The following is a 16,276-nucleotide window of genomic DNA, read 5'->3' as shown; positions in this document are numbered from 1 at the left end:
TAAAAAACAAAACATGCCATGTATAAAATGTCTACCTTTCAATAAATATACAGAATATCTTACTATTTGAGATGCATTTCCAATCGACTCTGGCGTACCTCAGGGTTCAAATCTTGCACCGATGCAATTTTACGACCCCAACGTCTTGCCCCATATATTCAAAAACGACTCGACTAATTTTTAATTTGTTGGATTTGTTACCGACGGGATTAATAAAATAACTATTGAAATATTTGAGAAATTGAGAAAAATTAAAGATTGAACAAAATAACGACGTTTGTGAGGTTATGACAGTTGTCATTGTACGTGGAAAAGCAATTGAGGTTTATGACACTTGACAGGGTGCACGTAAAGACAATTGAGGTTATGACATTTGTGATTGTGCGCGCATGAACAATAATTATATTAAAATAAAAGCAGAGTCAGCAAAGTCACACTGTTATTTACAATGCCTGAAGCGAGAAGATCGAACGAAGCCGTGATGCAATCAGACTGCGAAATATAGCGAATCGGTCCACTGCAAATGAAGAAGAAATCGCACGAGAAAAGCGTCATGTTCAATGTTGCCAGTTTTACTGTTTTTGAAGTAGATCTCCTGAGCTACGGTGTGAGAGTTAATAAAATCTACAATAGTGTAACACAGTATGTAACTCATGTTTCGATAGACGAATTTTAGGTTTTGAGAATGAAATGAGACCGCTTTCCGAAGCAGCAGCTATTTTTAAAGAAAGCTTAGTATAACAATCAACACAGATTGTGACAGGTGAAAAACTCTAAAAATTTCTGTATAAAAAATATCATTTATAGAATATTCTGGAGAATTTTTTTTGCTGTGGACATTTCTATACTTAAGAGTAGTGGCAAAAATTATAGTAAAGGCTCTACCATGATATCATAAAATTTAGTCATTATGCAATACGAAAATACTAAGCTAGTCCGTTACTGGGATTGTAAATATAAGAAACAACGGTATTGTTATTTTTTTGTCTGTTTACTCAACCACTCCAATTTGGAATCCACAAATGTAAAAAGAAATGAGACAGAATAGTAATTGTTGAGACAGCTGAAGATTGATTTGTCAGTTTGCTTACCAAGAGGTTATGATGGTTCTAACAGGTAAGAAATTATCAAATTATCTTTTTTGTTCATAAGTGCATCGAATAAAACCCACACAATACCGAAATAATGTCGAAAACTAATATGCCTGCAGGCATACGCCTACATTAATACCTGCATTGCATACAAATATTTATGTCACACTAGTCTGTTCTTGCATTCACAATATATCTAAATTAATATAAAAAAACTGAAAATACATTTGTATTCAAACGAATTTTTAATAGTTGGTTAGTAATCGTTGCAAAGGAAATGCTATATTTATTTGTTGGAGGAACAAATTTCTCAAGCTGTCAAACTTGAAAATATAAAACGCAAAAAAAAACGTCGAAAGCAACACCATAAATCAAGATACATCTACGACAGAGAATAAGACAAACTGGATGGCAGAAAACTGTATTGAACATATTAATGTAACTGTGCTAAATGGATACTTTGGTGATCTCGCTGAAGTTTATTTTCTGTGTTCCACATTGTCCTAGTATTCAATGGTGAAGGAGACTTCAACAGTAGATATTAACATCACTAGGTAAGAAGGTAGGTCTACAGTGAGTGGATCTATTCGACTATACACTGTAACTCACGAGGGTTTATTGTTTCTCACATTTTTAAAATTCGACCAAATGAATCCAGCTTTCTGATGGAGCCAACTACTTTATTTGGTGACTGATCTCATATCAGATGAGCTAGTGAAGGGCCCTGGTAGTAGAGCAAATACTGTGCTACCACGGCCTGAATTTTCTTGTGAAGAAAAATTCACTGCAAGGTTGACAGACTATGGTATATTTTCCTCAATCTAGTGAGGACCTGTTTGGCGGCCAGCCATCAAATATCTTCATCAGGAAGATAAGTATCACATTTCAGGGAGAAGTCAGTCCATGGCTGCAAGGTATTAACTCATCTACCAGCAAGGAGACGCTCTTCTGATCCTCTTAGGTAACCTATAGCTATCTAGGGCGAAATGTGCTGATTTGGAATCGTTCTTCTTTACCATCTTCTGGAATATCCTCAATGGTAGCCTCAACGACATACTGAAGAGATTCTAGTAGATTGTTCGATATTGAGATTGTCCGATGGTCAATCAAGCATGCAAAATAATCAACTAGACGCCTGTATATCCGGAAGTAGTTGTTTCCTCTCCTGACATAGTTTTTGTTTCTGCAAGGCAGATTTAGAAAATATCCTGGTCTTGAGGAGGTCATAAGTCGTTTCCTGGCTGCACCACCTATTTCTCTAGGTTTGTTAACAGGATCAAGAGTTGTTGAACTGAGAAGCTCATGTTCTTGATCAGATGTAGGTTACTTTATAGTCCAAAAAGGGCCCCTGGAGTACTTACGGAAATGGGATTCCCACAGCAGAGCCCAGCATTACTGTGACAAGGCATTATATGATGATAGGGCGCCGGTATCTCGAAAGTTCCGTAGGTGGTAGGTAGGAAACTTATATTCTTTTGACACAGACGAGGCGTCATTTGGTATGAGCCTTTCCTCTACGAGTGATACCTCATCCGGCATGGGTTTTCTAACGCCCACCGCCGCATCGTTAATTGCCATAAGTTAAACGAATATTCAATAAATTGATGGATGTAGCCGTTGCTACGTGGTAGGAGATCATCATAAACGAATATTTGATTCAAGGGTCAAAAGGATACCAACAAAAAAGTATAAAGTTCTCCTTAAGAGAAGTTTTGAAATTTTATTCATATGGCACCGAATGATATGTTTTTAATGAACATTAATATTTGGTGTTTTTGATGGTTGCCCAGGACAAGAACTTGTAAATTTAGGAGTTATGCACGTGGGAGATTGAAAATTAGTTTTTACCACTGATGTTGACGACGAAACATTGTCAATTTTAAGCTCATAAGAGACTATATTCCTTTTGGCCACAAGCTTTTTCGAAAACTCAGACAAGGTCGCTGTACTCTACAGCCAACCATAAAAAAATACAATTGAAAAAAACCATTTACCATCGCAAAATATCTGGTTTCAAGCAATTCAGAAAAGTCTGTCTGTCCATATTGTAGCGCCATGGTGGATGGAAGAGTTTGTCGGTTGCTGAAGGATACTTAGAGGTAAGTATATTTTTAAAAAAATGAGTGTGAGTACACTATTTGTAGTTGGCTACAAAACAATAAAAACACAATAATGAACTAGTTAGTATGATATAAAATAATTTTGAAACATAGCGATTGATAACGCTAACAGAACTCTGTCCTCTGACATTCGAGGGTAGTGAGTAACTGAAACAGAGTGACGCAAAACAAACATATTTTTTCTACAGGCAAAAAAGAAAACAGCAAACCAGTCTCCTCAGCAGATTTGATCAGAGTGGGATTGGCAGAATTCTTTGGAACGGCCTTATTGCTTTTTCTATCGTGCACTGGCTGCACGATGGGCGTCCAAGGAGATATTTCTTCCCTTCATGTTAGTATGGCGGCAGGATTGGCACTCGTCGTCATAATTCAAGTAAGTGTAGGAGTGAGTCCCCATGAGATATTATGAACGGGTGCCAGTGCTTCTTCCAAATCTCGAAACAATTCCCAAATTGGATCTTCGGGATAGCCTTGAGGAATATATGTGCCACTCATGTAGTTGAGAGGGGAGTTAGGTACTGTTATTGAATTGTTAACCTTGTGTTCTCATTCACCATTTCTTCTGATACCGACTAGAAATAAAATACACTTTTAAGGGATTTTTTCATTTGGGAAGCTCCGGCCTCGTTGAAAATATGAAGGACATAGAAAGAGAGAGAAGAAGGAGGATATATAGGTTAGGTTAGGGTTAGGTGAGTGAGTGTGAGTGTGAGATTGGGTTTATTCGATCCTCCACCGCAAGCCGCAAGGGTTTACTGTGGCTCACACCTATTCACACTCGGCCAGCTTCTTAACGAAGCCGGTTAGTTCGTATGATGAGTGGTATTTCAGATCAGATGATAAGAGTACGGCTTTGCCGTACTCTAAGAACTTGGCACAAGGTATGTGGCCTGCTGTTTCATTATTTTCCAAACAGAAGCGACACACATTGTCTTCCGACAGTCCAAGTCTCTGCATATAATGATTCAAGTGACAGGGCCCTGTAAGAAGGCCTGTTAGACATCGTAGTTCATCCCTACTGTAGTCCAACAACTGTTTGACATCAAGCTTCGAAGGGTCTTGGAGTGAGCCAATCCTGGAAGTCCATAAATCTTCTTGCCATCCAGGTGTTCAATGTTTGTTTGGCAAAGCCTAAAGCGATGCCAATGACAGGTTCTGGTCCGATGAAGCTGCCTGCAACACCCTCCTTTGCAATGGAGTCAGCAGCTTCATTGCCTTCCAGGCCAGTATGGCCAGGAATCTAGACCAGATACAATCTGTTGAGTTTTCCTATCGAGGAGAGTCGTTTTTGGCAATTTGCCACCAAATTAGACGTTGACTGTCCGGGAATATTTGTATTGACTTTTGCGTGAGGTTGGATTTATCCAATCTCTCCGCACACAATTCAGTAGTGTAAATTTCCGCTTGAAATACAGTCGCATTGGTTCATACGCAGGTAGATATCTCTGTCCTGGGTCTGCGACTAAAAACACCTGCACCAGAACCGGAAGGTGTTTTTGATCCATCTGTGAACCAACAACTATCTGCTCTTAATATTTCCTTCTCCCGGAGGATCCAGTCCTCTCTACTCGGAAATAGTACTTTATAAGCAGTTCGTAGTTGACAGTTGGAGGCATAAAGTCAGAGGTAATTTCCAGAATGCTGTGACTTCCAGTGTCAACCAACAGTATGTTACACTCTGCATTAAACTGATTTGTGCAATTTGCAACGTGCACAACTCTGTATGCAGTTCATCTAGCCTCTCTCTCCAGAAAAATGTGGACGGGAGGTAGATCTTGAAGGATCTCCATGGCCGCCTACGGTGTGGTACTGATGGCACCACTGATAGCCAGACAAGCCTGTCTATGTAAGCCAAAGAGCTTCGCTTGGACCGTTTACTGTAAAGCTTTCGGCCATCAGGCAATTGCACCATAAGTGATCATTGGTCTGACAATCATCACATAAATCCAATGGATTTCTTTGGGACCTAAACCCAAAGTTTTACCACAAATCCTTCGACATGTCCATAGAGACAGTCTGGCTTTGTGTAAAACTTTTTCCAATTGAGCGTTCCAGGTGAGTCTTTTATCAAGGACAATGCCAAGATATTTCACTTCCATTCCAAATGGAATGACCTCACCATTGAGGGAAAGTGGCGTTAGATCGTCAAATTTTCTCCTCTTGGTGAAGGGGATTAACACAGGTTTGCTGGGGTTGACAGACATCTGCTCCCTCAGGTACCAACTGTGAACAGCGTTCAACGTGCTTTGGATTATATTTTCCGACGTGGACCTTGCCAGGATGACAAGGTCATCTGCATAAGCTTGCAGATCAACAGAAGGTGACCACAGAAAGGGAGATAGTACCCTACCTTGAGGTCAGCCCCTGGTGACACCGAACCTAATGGCCTCACCTTGAAGAGTCGTAGTTGCAGTTCTGTTTAGCATGGCACAGATCCAGCCAGTTTTGGTCGAGTCTATACCTTTCCTATAGCTTAGGGGTATCGCACATTGTATGAATAGGAGATTCTTCAATTATATTTGTACGCGGAGTGTTGAGATAAAATGTGACACTATTCCTAGATGACCGTCTGGGAACCCAAAAATTCAGCATATGTATCAGTTAAAAGCAGGTGATGATATTGTTTATGAATTGAATCAAAAAAGAACTGAATAATATTAGTTATATGGTCGAATTTATGAGTATAAGAAAACCGATATTCAAAATTCGCTTAGTTCCAATACATGTACAAGCATCTCCTTATACAAGTGCATGCTATTTTTTATTTAATTAATTCAAAACCAGATGTGTCAAATAATAACTATTTATGGGGTCGTGTCAAATTTTTCAGATGTTTGGTCACATATCAGGAGCTCACGTGAATCCAGTGGTTACCATGGCTGCCTTTATCCTCGACGAAGTTACAACAAAACAAGTTCCCGTTTACGTAATCTGCCAAATTCTCGGATGTCTCGCAGGATCCGGATTTCATAAGGTGGCGTAATCGAGTAAGCACCGAAACTTAATAATGATACACTGACTAATTTACAGATATTGACCCCCAGTGAGTCCTACATTGTCGGGAATTCTACTGAGCCTGGAGTTTGTCTCAATGTACCCCGGGGAAATGTAACAGAATGGCAGGTGAGATAAGTAAAGTATTAAAAGATCGTGGATAGAAAGGGTTTTTTTTGGTATTAATTGGAAAATATTGGTTGTCAGTTCATGGAATTCCACAAAGAACTGTTTTAGGCCCGATTCTCCGCAATATTTATCTTCTTGATACGAAAGAGATCGTTTTTAAGATTTGTTGCATATTCAAACAAACTGAAGATATTGTATGATTTCAGGCTCTTGGAGTTGAAATCATATTGACAACGGCGTTGGTTATCGCAGTTTGCGCAACGTGGGACCAAGTAAACTCCAACAAAACGGATTCGATACCTCTGAGGATTGGTCTCATCATTGTATCGCTGAATGTCTCGGCAGTAAGTTGTTTTAAATAATTATTTTTAACATTGCAGAAATGAACACAATTACTTTCTTCCTTCCTTTGGAAGTTCCCACATTTTTTGTCTAAAGATCTCATTTGAAAATATTTATCCCTGTCAGTTGATATAAAGAAAATGTTTCGTATTGTTACGTTTTTACCCGTGGGTTGACCAATAATTGACTACTCTGAATAATCAAACTTAACTTTATTTCACTTTAAATACAACAAACACTTCAACAACAAAAACTTCAACTACTATTTGTATGTCCATCGTCTTACTAAATCACTTGACAGTCTCGATATTCACGTGGCTAGCATTTAAATATCCTAATCGAATGTCGTAGAAATTTCGCCGAAGTTCTGTCGAAATCGGTAGCATTATTCTCACTGCTTCTAGAGCAGCAGGGAACTCTCGCTCGCACTCGCGCTCTCTTAGCTAGGTCACGTTTGGTTTATTTTTACCAGTGGCGGCCGGCGTTATTTTCTTCAGGGCATGATTCACAACAGTATTAATAACAGTATTCCAACAGGGACTTCCGAATGATTTTTGACAATTGAAAACGGCCATCTTGTTGAAGCTGCACCAGTAAAATCAGTCATTTATAGAAATAGATATAATTATTAGAAATAAATGTCCTAATATACATAAAGATTATACAAATATATCAGTTATTAAACAAAATACAAAATGAACTAAAATATATAAGATCTATATAGTAGAATAAAGTGTGTAAAAATGTAGCAGAAGTAAATGATGAACAGATTAATAGAGAGAAAAATGAACAATTCAATTGGAATAATATTGTGCTCGTAGATGTTGAGATAAGGAGCGTTTGAAAGTTGGAGGGTGTTACTTTGTTTGATTTCATTAGGAAGCTTGTTATAGTACAAGAGTCCTCTGTAAAATATAGAGTTCATTGTTCTTGCAAGGTTACTTCGTGGGACAACCAAGTCATCTCTTCCTCTTGTATCGTATTTATATCTGATGGTTATATGTAATGAATTCATTGAAGTAATGTGGTGCTTTTTCAGTTAATTTTAAAAAAATATGAATATCATAGAAAAATATTGTAATCTATCTCTTACTGTCATCCAATTCAGAATATCAATCATTGATAATATAGGAGTATATTTATGGCATTTTAATAACAAGCGCATTCTTCTGTTTTGTAACTTTTATAGAGTAGACATAGAATTACTGTCTAGTAACGATATCAGAGTAGAACAGAAATCAAAGTGTGGTGGAATTATAGTTTTATAAACAGCCAAATTAGATTGGAATGTTAGTTGTCTGCTAATTCTAGTAAAGAAAAACATTTTTTTAGGGCTCACTGTTGTTCATCATATATACAAATGACCTGAGTCCATTCTTATCTCCATATGCAGGTGTTCTATTTGCTGTTATGTTCAAAAACTTCGCCACGTTTTCTACAGTCAAATCAATTTTGCGTATAGCATTATGAATATCAGAGTCGCTTGCTGCAATGACAGACAGACCAATATGACTATTCACAATATGGTGGATAAATTCAAGTCCACTAGTTCAGTAAACGATCAACTAACACCCGTACATCCACCAAATGCAAGATTTGCCGAAAACATCGCCGCTGTCTGTGAGAGTGCGCAGGAGAATCCGAGGTAGTTGATTTCGCGTCGCTCACAAAAAAAAACTGACCCAGGAACTGAAGGAAATCGACGTGTTTTCGTTGAATGGGATCTGGAGCAGTTGGTAACTAATCCTAAATTTCATCGAAAATTCATCTTTAGCGATGAGGCCCATTTCTGGATGAATGGGTATGTGAACAAACAAAATTGTCGAATTTGGGATGATACCAATCCACATGAGATCCAAGAGCGTCCAATGCATCGCGAAAAAGTCACTGTTTGGTGTGAATTTTGGGCTGGCGGCGTCATCGATCTATATTTCTCAGAGAACGACGTTGGCCAGGCTATCACTGTCAACGGCAAGCACTATAGGCCGATGATTATCTACTTTTTTTGGCATGTTGCAGGTTATGAACATTAAAATGTGATGCACTGACGAAGAAGGTCTGAACATAAACCTGACGTAATCAAGCATAGTAGCTTCCACCAAGAGGCTCAAGATAGAGTACTTAGGACCTATAAACTTCCGAGGTGAAGAATTACATGTGTCGCGACATGTCAAAATATGAGAGTAATAATAGAGCCCAGGCTGATATAGAATCAATGTTTAGAAAGTGTAAAAAGAACAGTAGTGGTTGTACTGACCAGAAGCACTTAGGAAAAGTCATGGGGGCTGAAACCAGACATAATATATTGGCTCTACATCATGATGAGTGATGAAGTTCATTACAACATATGCATCTATGATCCGATAATATAAATAAAGCACATTACCACTACTAACAGACTAAGAAGGGTGCAAAAACTTGCTTGATTGGGAATTGTGTGTACAATAAAAACTACACAGACAGTGGCATCGGATCACCACCTCAATCGTTATTATTTTACTTCTTTCCAATTTCGTTAACATTAGTATATTCAAGAAATGCTGAAGCACTGGCCGGCCCAATAACATTTTCCTGAAGAACTCCGCATTGCCATATATCTGAACATACTTTCATTCTTCAGGGGGCCTATACAGGAGCTAGCATGAATCCTGCAAGAAGCCTGGGACCAGCAGTTTGGACAAACAACTATACGTCACACTGGGTGAGAATATTTCATTCAATTATAATTTTTTTTTATCTAATAAGATCCCTGTTCGAGTCAGAAGCAATCCCAAGAAAAAATCACAGTAGCACAGTTTGCATCAAAATGTATGAGTCGTTTTCTGATTCATCTCATTAAGAAATATTTATTGTGGGTGATTCCCACACAAATATTTTTGATTATTCAAGTTATGATACGAGTAATTTTAAATTATATTTTTAGGTTTACTGGGTTGGCCCAACAATTGGATCCCTTATAGCATCCTACTTTTACAAGTACATTTTTTTGACTGGGAGATAAAGATTATAATAATGTGGATTATATTTTTCTATTACATAAAAATTGCTACACAATAAGTGAATTTATTTACCGTTTCATCAACTGGAATAATTTTTTTTCACTAGGTAGACATTCGAGCAGTCTGCTAGAATACCAAATTTCTTGAATGAGTGTCTGTTTTCCAACTTTTATCATTTTTCAATGTCAATAATCGAAGAAATCATCAGCGTTTTATTTAAATTTGACCCTACAACTTAAACCACGTAGTTTTGAAATGGTTTATGTATACTGAAATATTTTTTTTATTCATAGATTTCAATGTTCAATTTCAATCCGTGTTAGGAATCACACGTTATAAGGTTGTCATTCGTAGGGGTGCGATAGCAGGTTAACGGAAAAACAGATTTTAAACAGAAAAACAGACAGACAGAATGTCTTAGAAACATTTTTTTCAAAGTCAGCAGTGGTCTTTTTATTTATCAAAACATATTCCAGATGGTACATTACAATGCCCGAAAATGTGACAAATATTTCCTTAGTAGTGTTAATTTTCTATCTCACCATCTGAAAGTAGATACTTCAACTCATCATTACGGATAAACTTTAGTTTATCCATGTTAAAAAACGTTCAAAATATAAATAACAGACAACATAGGTACGAAAACAAACGAAAATAAGGAGTGAACTACATGAAACTCGTACAACCACAGATACATTTTTTTAAAATGGGTCTGAACGTTGGCAAAAAATTTTTGATCTCTGTCCCAACTAATAGGCATTTGAAAATATTATTTGGATCACTAAACCTCGCGAAATTAAAAAAAAACCTTTTTACATAAATAAAATGTTTTGCTGAATAATTCAATTCAAATAAAATACAGCATATTCAGGACACAAAAGGTGAATTTTCGCCAGATATCGAAAAAACAAAATACGCAAGAGAAAAAATAAGAAAACTGTTTCGTCCAATTTTTTCGGAAAATTTTAGGGTATGTGGATCTTCATTTTTTCTAAATATTTCTTATTTGGCAAAATTCACCCAGTTTCACCCGTACTCTAAACTTTTTCTATAAGCACAACATTTTCTACTATTTCTGATAATTTTCATGCTATTATTTATTTTTACTCTTTCGGGCACTGGTCTAAAGTGTTATAATTGACAATTCGTCTAGAATAATATATAAAATTTTCATCAGATTCAAAGTTTATTACAATAGTACGTTACTCTTTGTTTCTGAAAGTAAAAATAAATTAATTTAATAGAAAACTGAAAGGAGCGTACTCACCATAATCAAGTTGTTCAAGCTCTTGCTTTGTATGGCCTCACTCACAACCCTCAAGTCGGTTCTGAAACACAAAATACATAAATTATATTGACATAATATTCAAGATTCAATATTAATAATGAATAAACATATGGGGAATTCAAATATAATTCGACACATTATCTTCAACATTTGTACACTTGAGTTAACACTAATCATTCAACAAATGTCTTATTGTCAGAAACTGGAACATAACAATGATTAAAATAGAAAATAAATAGTCAGTTGAAAACCAAATGACCTTATAAACGGCATCACAAATTCAAAAACCACCAACTCAACAATTACAGATTCAACAACCACCGACATCTTTCACAGCTAACGTTATATTATATATTCCAGGGCTATACGAAAGGATGAAACGAATTAGAAGGGAGGGAGTGTAGAAGGGAGTGTAGACCTACAGCACTTAGGCCACATGTGACCCATTGTACATCCTCCCGAGGAGTTGTCCTCCTTGATCACCGTTCATCCTGTCCTTTCCAGGAAGGTGGACAGATCACTGGGAGACATCTCCTTTATATCGGCAGGTATAGGCCAAGACTCGCCGAACACACACTCTCTTATTGACGAAAACTCCGGACACTCGCATAGGACATGCCTGACAGTTTCATCTTCCTGTTCACATATCCACACATAGAGATGTGTCCACTAGTCCCATACTATGGAGGTGTTTCCTTAGTTAACTGTGGCCAGTCAGAAATCCTACTGTTAAGCGTAGGTTTTTCCTGGTAATCGCCAGATATTTCTTCGGCGCCAGCTTCCCAGGGTCGCCCAGGGTGATCCTGGCAAGATTGCAGTCTTTGATTCCATCCCATACCTTTAGAGATTGAGCATGGGGGTAACGTTTGGCTAGTTCCGCAATTGTCGAAGTCATCAAGCCGTAAGTGTCACTGGGTCCTAAAATTCTAAGTCCAACCGTATCCTTGCCTGAAGAGTCGGCAATGCGATTACCTTTACTCCTCTGTCGTGCCCTTTAATCTACCTCAGGATAATAGTATCTGCCGAGGCTTTGTCTAAATCTTAGTGGCACTCTAGTACTAGCCCTGAGGTAACACGTTGTCTGTTCAAGGCTAATAGGGCTTGTCTGCTATCAGTGCAGATTGTTTTGTTTTTGCCAGAAATTCCTTTCCTGGTTATTTCTTTTGTGGCGATTGAGATACCAGCCAGTTCAGTTTGAACCACGCTGGTTCTGGAGTACACTCCACATCCTGAGTTTTCTTTGGTTTTTGAGCCGTCTGTATATATGAGTATTGCATTTGTAGCATCTGACTCTGTGTTCTGTTCTATTTGTATTTTGTAGGGTTTATTTAACACAAACCTGGGTTCAATTGGTTCTTGTGGTGAAAGTTATATTGGTGAAACTTCAAGATCATTGAGAGAGAATAAATATCAAGATTACATCAGAAATATACAATAAGCAGAACCAAAATTTTCAAAACAGCTCCTCAGAAATGGATCGTTCTTGGCTACCCTTCTTGAAGAAAGATATAGATAGTGGCGAAATTGCAACATACTAATATCAAAGAATACCTTGTACTACATTTGATGTTTCAGAAGTCAATCAATAACATTGACATATTTCACATTTCAAAACAGCAAACAGCAAAAGAAAATAACTGCGCATAACCTTTAATTTTATCCATTTCTGAAGACCTCTCAACCGCTAAGATAAGTATTTGTAGCTCTTTTTTGTTAATACATTGATGGATGTAGCCGTTACTACGTGGTAGGAGATCATAATGAAAAGAGAAATGAAAATGTCTATGTTTTTTACCACTTTTAATTGTAGCTAACGTTACTGCAGTTTCGTCCTTTATGGGCATTCTCAAACTTATACAATAAACTCTCTTTTTTGTTAGGCAAAATTATCAAATATAAGTTACCGCTGCCGGACAGAGTCATGGCCAGTGAGAAGTCCCTTCCTCAAGATGTGCAGTAGATGTGTAGAAATATTTTTTCAAGACAAAACACAAGCACTACAGAAATATCTTTAAGACGCTCTCAGAGCGGTTCCTGTGCGAAAGTTGCGATTCAGATTGGATTTGAATCGCTGGAGATTAAATTCAAATGTGGTAAAACGTTCTCAGGAAGTTTATTCCACATAAACGCAGTTCTCCAAATGAAAGAGTTCTTAAACAGTGAAGTTCGAGGTGTACTGAGTTGAACCTCAAAACGATGAGCAGCCACAGTCCGTTGCGTATTTCTGATATGTACCGCTCTTGGTGGAATCAAATGTGCCAAGTCACTTGAACACCTCCCGTGAAAGTATCTATAGAAGAGAGACAAATCTCCAACCTTTCTTCGATGTTTCAGGCTACCAAGGTTGCACGTGATGTTCCAATCAGGCGAATAGCTCTTTTCTGGATGGAATCCAGCAACTTCAGGATATGTTTCGGGGCAGAGCTCCATGCATGAGAACAATACTCCAAAGAAGGTCTATTCTGAGCTTTATAAAGCATCAAAAGTTGCTGAGGTGTGTACAGTTTTCTGGTTCGGAACAGTGTTCCAAGCTTTTGAGAAGCAGCCTTTGCAATTCCAGCGACATGATTGTGCCAAGATATATTGGTGTCCATTTTAACCCCCAACAAACTTTTCGAAGCACAAAGCGGAATTGTCTGACTTGACATTATTATATCCGGTTTGGAGACATCGATCTTTTTGGAAAAAACCGATGCCTGTGTTTTTGTGGCATTAAATTGAACCTGGTTACTTCCACCCCAATTCTAAATCCTCATTAAGGTATGCAATATTCTGCTGCCGATTGAAAATATGCCTCCGTAGACGATGTCCTGGAATTCAAATGGAATGACGAGACAAGTGTGCTGCCGACAGCATAGCAATATATTGGATTCTTGGTTTTTTCCAATGAGTTGTTGATATACAATAAAAAGAGGTTTGGGACAATATGGATCCCTGGGGAACACCAGCGTTGATGGTGAACGTATTCGAGAGATATCCATCGACGACCACTTGCAGGGAATGTTTTTTCAGGAAGCTGAAGAGCCATACACAGAAATGATCCGATAAGCCATAGTATCGAAGTTTGGCCAGCAAAGGCCTTAGCCTTAGAAATATCAAGTGCAACAGCTCTTGATTCTTCATGTTTCTCGATCGCGTTATTCAAAATATGGGTCACACACGTTAGAAGGTCGCCCGTTGATCCGAGAGCCATATTGATGATCCCTCAAGATGTTGAAGCCTTCCAACTATTTGAGGATATGGTGGCTAAGACTTTCTCCATGATTTTTGATATCACTGATAGCAAAGCGACTGATCTATAGTTATTTGGAAGATTTTTCTTGCCCTTTTTGTTTTGTGCCTACAAAGCTCCAGCTTTATTTTATTTAGTAAGTGAATGCGAGATATAGTTAATTATTCAAATCAACAAAACATTTTCTATTAAACTTGAGACCAATTGTGCGGAGGTTCATGTTTTCATTACTTCCTTGTCTTGAATTAACTTGAAACCAATTTTGCCAACAATACAAACGGAATAATTTGCTTTGTTTCCGTCACCCGATTTTCTAATTCCTTCACAATGAAACTCAGCAAACGGATTAAAACTAGGCTTATACGCCTCTTCCTCCCGATTAGTTGAAATATTTGTAGCGAGCACTCTTGAATAATAATGTTTTCACAATATGAATGGATTAAAACACAAAGGCTAATACTGTTTAACAAGGCTCGGAATCTCCCATTTGAACCCGACGAACACCAAACTGAATGGGGGGCTGAAAACCGGAGATAAGAAAACGCGGGCTGCCGTCTCAGTAATTTTCTCTGCTTCTGTTCATATTATTAATTATCGCGGAAGAAACCAGTCGCGAATTATTCAGAGATGCGCGTTTATTATCTATTGATTGTCCCGTTGAAGAACATCGTTAGAGGTTCTCTTAATTGCAGGCAGTACTGTTTCTCAAGTGTTTCATTATTGTCTGACATAATAATTGCAGTTTGTCTCAAGGGCTGTAAACGTCACCGACGTGTACTTGCAGCTATAAACTAGACTAATGCAGTGTATTTAATAATACATTAATTATACGAGGGTGATTCCAGAAGTACCCGGCCTGTCATAGAGATCACGGTATTAGAAAGTACACAATCTACAGGGTGTTTATCAAACATGAGGCAAAAAAACAAGGGACTATTCTAAGGATATTATGTCCCTTGATGATTTTTGATAGGTCGCTTTGTTTAGAAGATACGGGGGCGAAAAAGAATTTCGGCAATAACAATTGTGGTAATTTTAAAATTATTAACGAAGCCAAAATAAAAGTATAGCGTACTACACTGGACCTACCAAGTAATAAAAAATCTAACAATTCCGTTGGTATAGTATTGTATTGTGAATAATTAAAGCTATCGGCATTTCAAAGGCCAAAAAACCAATACAGAGAAATAATGCCGCTGCCAAATAGTCCACGTGGACTGAAGAATTGGTTTTATGATTGGCTGAAGAGTCATGAAATTAAATTTGAAGTCATGTTACGGTGACGAATAGAATGTGGGGATGAGTATCGCCGTTGTGTCGTCAATGTTCAGTTTAGGAACTTATCGCGATTCGAGTGTTGAAATTCGATATTGGTGCAGTTATAATTACTTAAAAATTTTGTTATCTGTTTGATACGTGGCGTCATTGGACAAGTACTAGTAGTAATAACGAGTGATAGATTTTATGATATAGAACTTGACGAAGTGTCGTCAGTACATTTTTTTTGACACCATTTGGCGTTAACCAATTCTTAAGATTACCTTTTGGAGTTTCTAATGCTCCCGACAAATTTCAGAAGGACAATATGTCACTTTTCGGAGATCTTCTAAATGTAATGTAACATAGTTACGTTTTTTTTTCTAAGATTTTGGATATAATTATTCTAAATCCCTTCCAATCCTCCATCACCATATAGAGTGCGGTCGCAAAAAGTTTCTCCCCTCCTAACTTTTGATCAGGATAAGATATGAAAGTCGGACAAAGTTTGCATTGATAGGCATAATTTTAAATATTTTTTTATGAAAAAAAAAACAATACTGTAGCATCACTTGTCGTGGACAGGACGCCATCAACTTTTTTTTCTAATAGAAAAGGGTCTTGCGATTCTTTGCTTGATAGGTCATACACTTCTTTATCAATTGTTTTCGAAAATCTGACAAGTTTTTTTTGAGCAATTAGCAGATTTATATTAATTTTTTTGACTCTGCGAACAAACAATGAATTCAGTTCAATTCAATAAATGTTCAAAATATTCATCATCCCTTTCCTGACATTAAAAGAATTCAATGATGCATTGAATA

At 37.5% G+C, this 16,276-nt stretch overlaps 2 protein-coding genes across 8 annotated transcripts in view; one reads left to right on the top strand and one right to left on the bottom strand.

Moving 5' to 3' along the window:
* Positions 1-16,276, bottom strand: part of LOC111504143 (breast cancer anti-estrogen resistance protein 3 homolog) — a 141,772-nt gene that overhangs the window by 11,886 nt on the left and 113,610 nt on the right. For all 6 annotated transcript variants that reach the window (XM_074171012.1, XM_074171013.1, XM_074171016.1 and 3 more), the window contains one exon: positions 10,943-11,003. In XM_074171012.1, the coding sequence (XP_074027113.1) occupies positions 10,943-11,003 (61 nt within the window). The remainder of the gene's footprint in view (positions 1-10,942; positions 11,004-16,276) is intronic.
* Positions 973-9,733, top strand: LOC141480698 (aquaporin-4). Of its 2 annotated transcripts, none has more exons than XM_074171017.1 (7): positions 973-1,116; positions 3,400-3,584; positions 6,042-6,185; positions 6,242-6,334; positions 6,541-6,678; positions 9,297-9,377; positions 9,600-9,733. In XM_074171017.1, exons 1-7 carry the CDS (start codon positions 1,101-1,103, stop codon positions 9,675-9,677), a joined length of 735 nt encoding a protein of 244 aa, XP_074027118.1. In that variant the 5' UTR covers positions 973-1,100; the 3' UTR covers positions 9,678-9,733. The 2 variants fall into 2 exon arrangements, with proteins under 2 accessions (XP_074027118.1, XP_074027119.1); XM_074171018.1 differs by lacking the exon at positions 973-1,116 and adding an exon at positions 1,428-1,645.

Source organism: Leptinotarsa decemlineata, unplaced genomic scaffold (genome assembly GCF_025532065.1).
Source record: "Leptinotarsa decemlineata unplaced genomic scaffold, Ldec_3_MD MMD2_tig00000008_RagTag_RagTag, whole genome shotgun sequence".
NCBI classification, from domain to species: Eukaryota; Metazoa; Arthropoda; class Insecta; order Coleoptera; family Chrysomelidae; genus Leptinotarsa; species Leptinotarsa decemlineata.
The sequence above is the reverse complement of the archived record's forward strand: the minus strand, read 5'-3'. Positions and strand labels throughout refer to the sequence as shown.

Bases quoted from the DNA above. Each gene is read 5' to 3' on its own strand.
- LOC141480698 (XM_074171017.1), top strand. The intron at 3,585-6,041 runs GTAAGTGTAGGA...CAAATTTTTCAG, and splicing joins CACTCGTCGTCATAATTCAA to ATGTTTGGTCACATATCAGG. The intron at 9,378-9,599 runs GTGAGAATATTT...TTATATTTTTAG, and splicing joins ACAACTATACGTCACACTGG to GTTTACTGGGTTGGCCCAAC.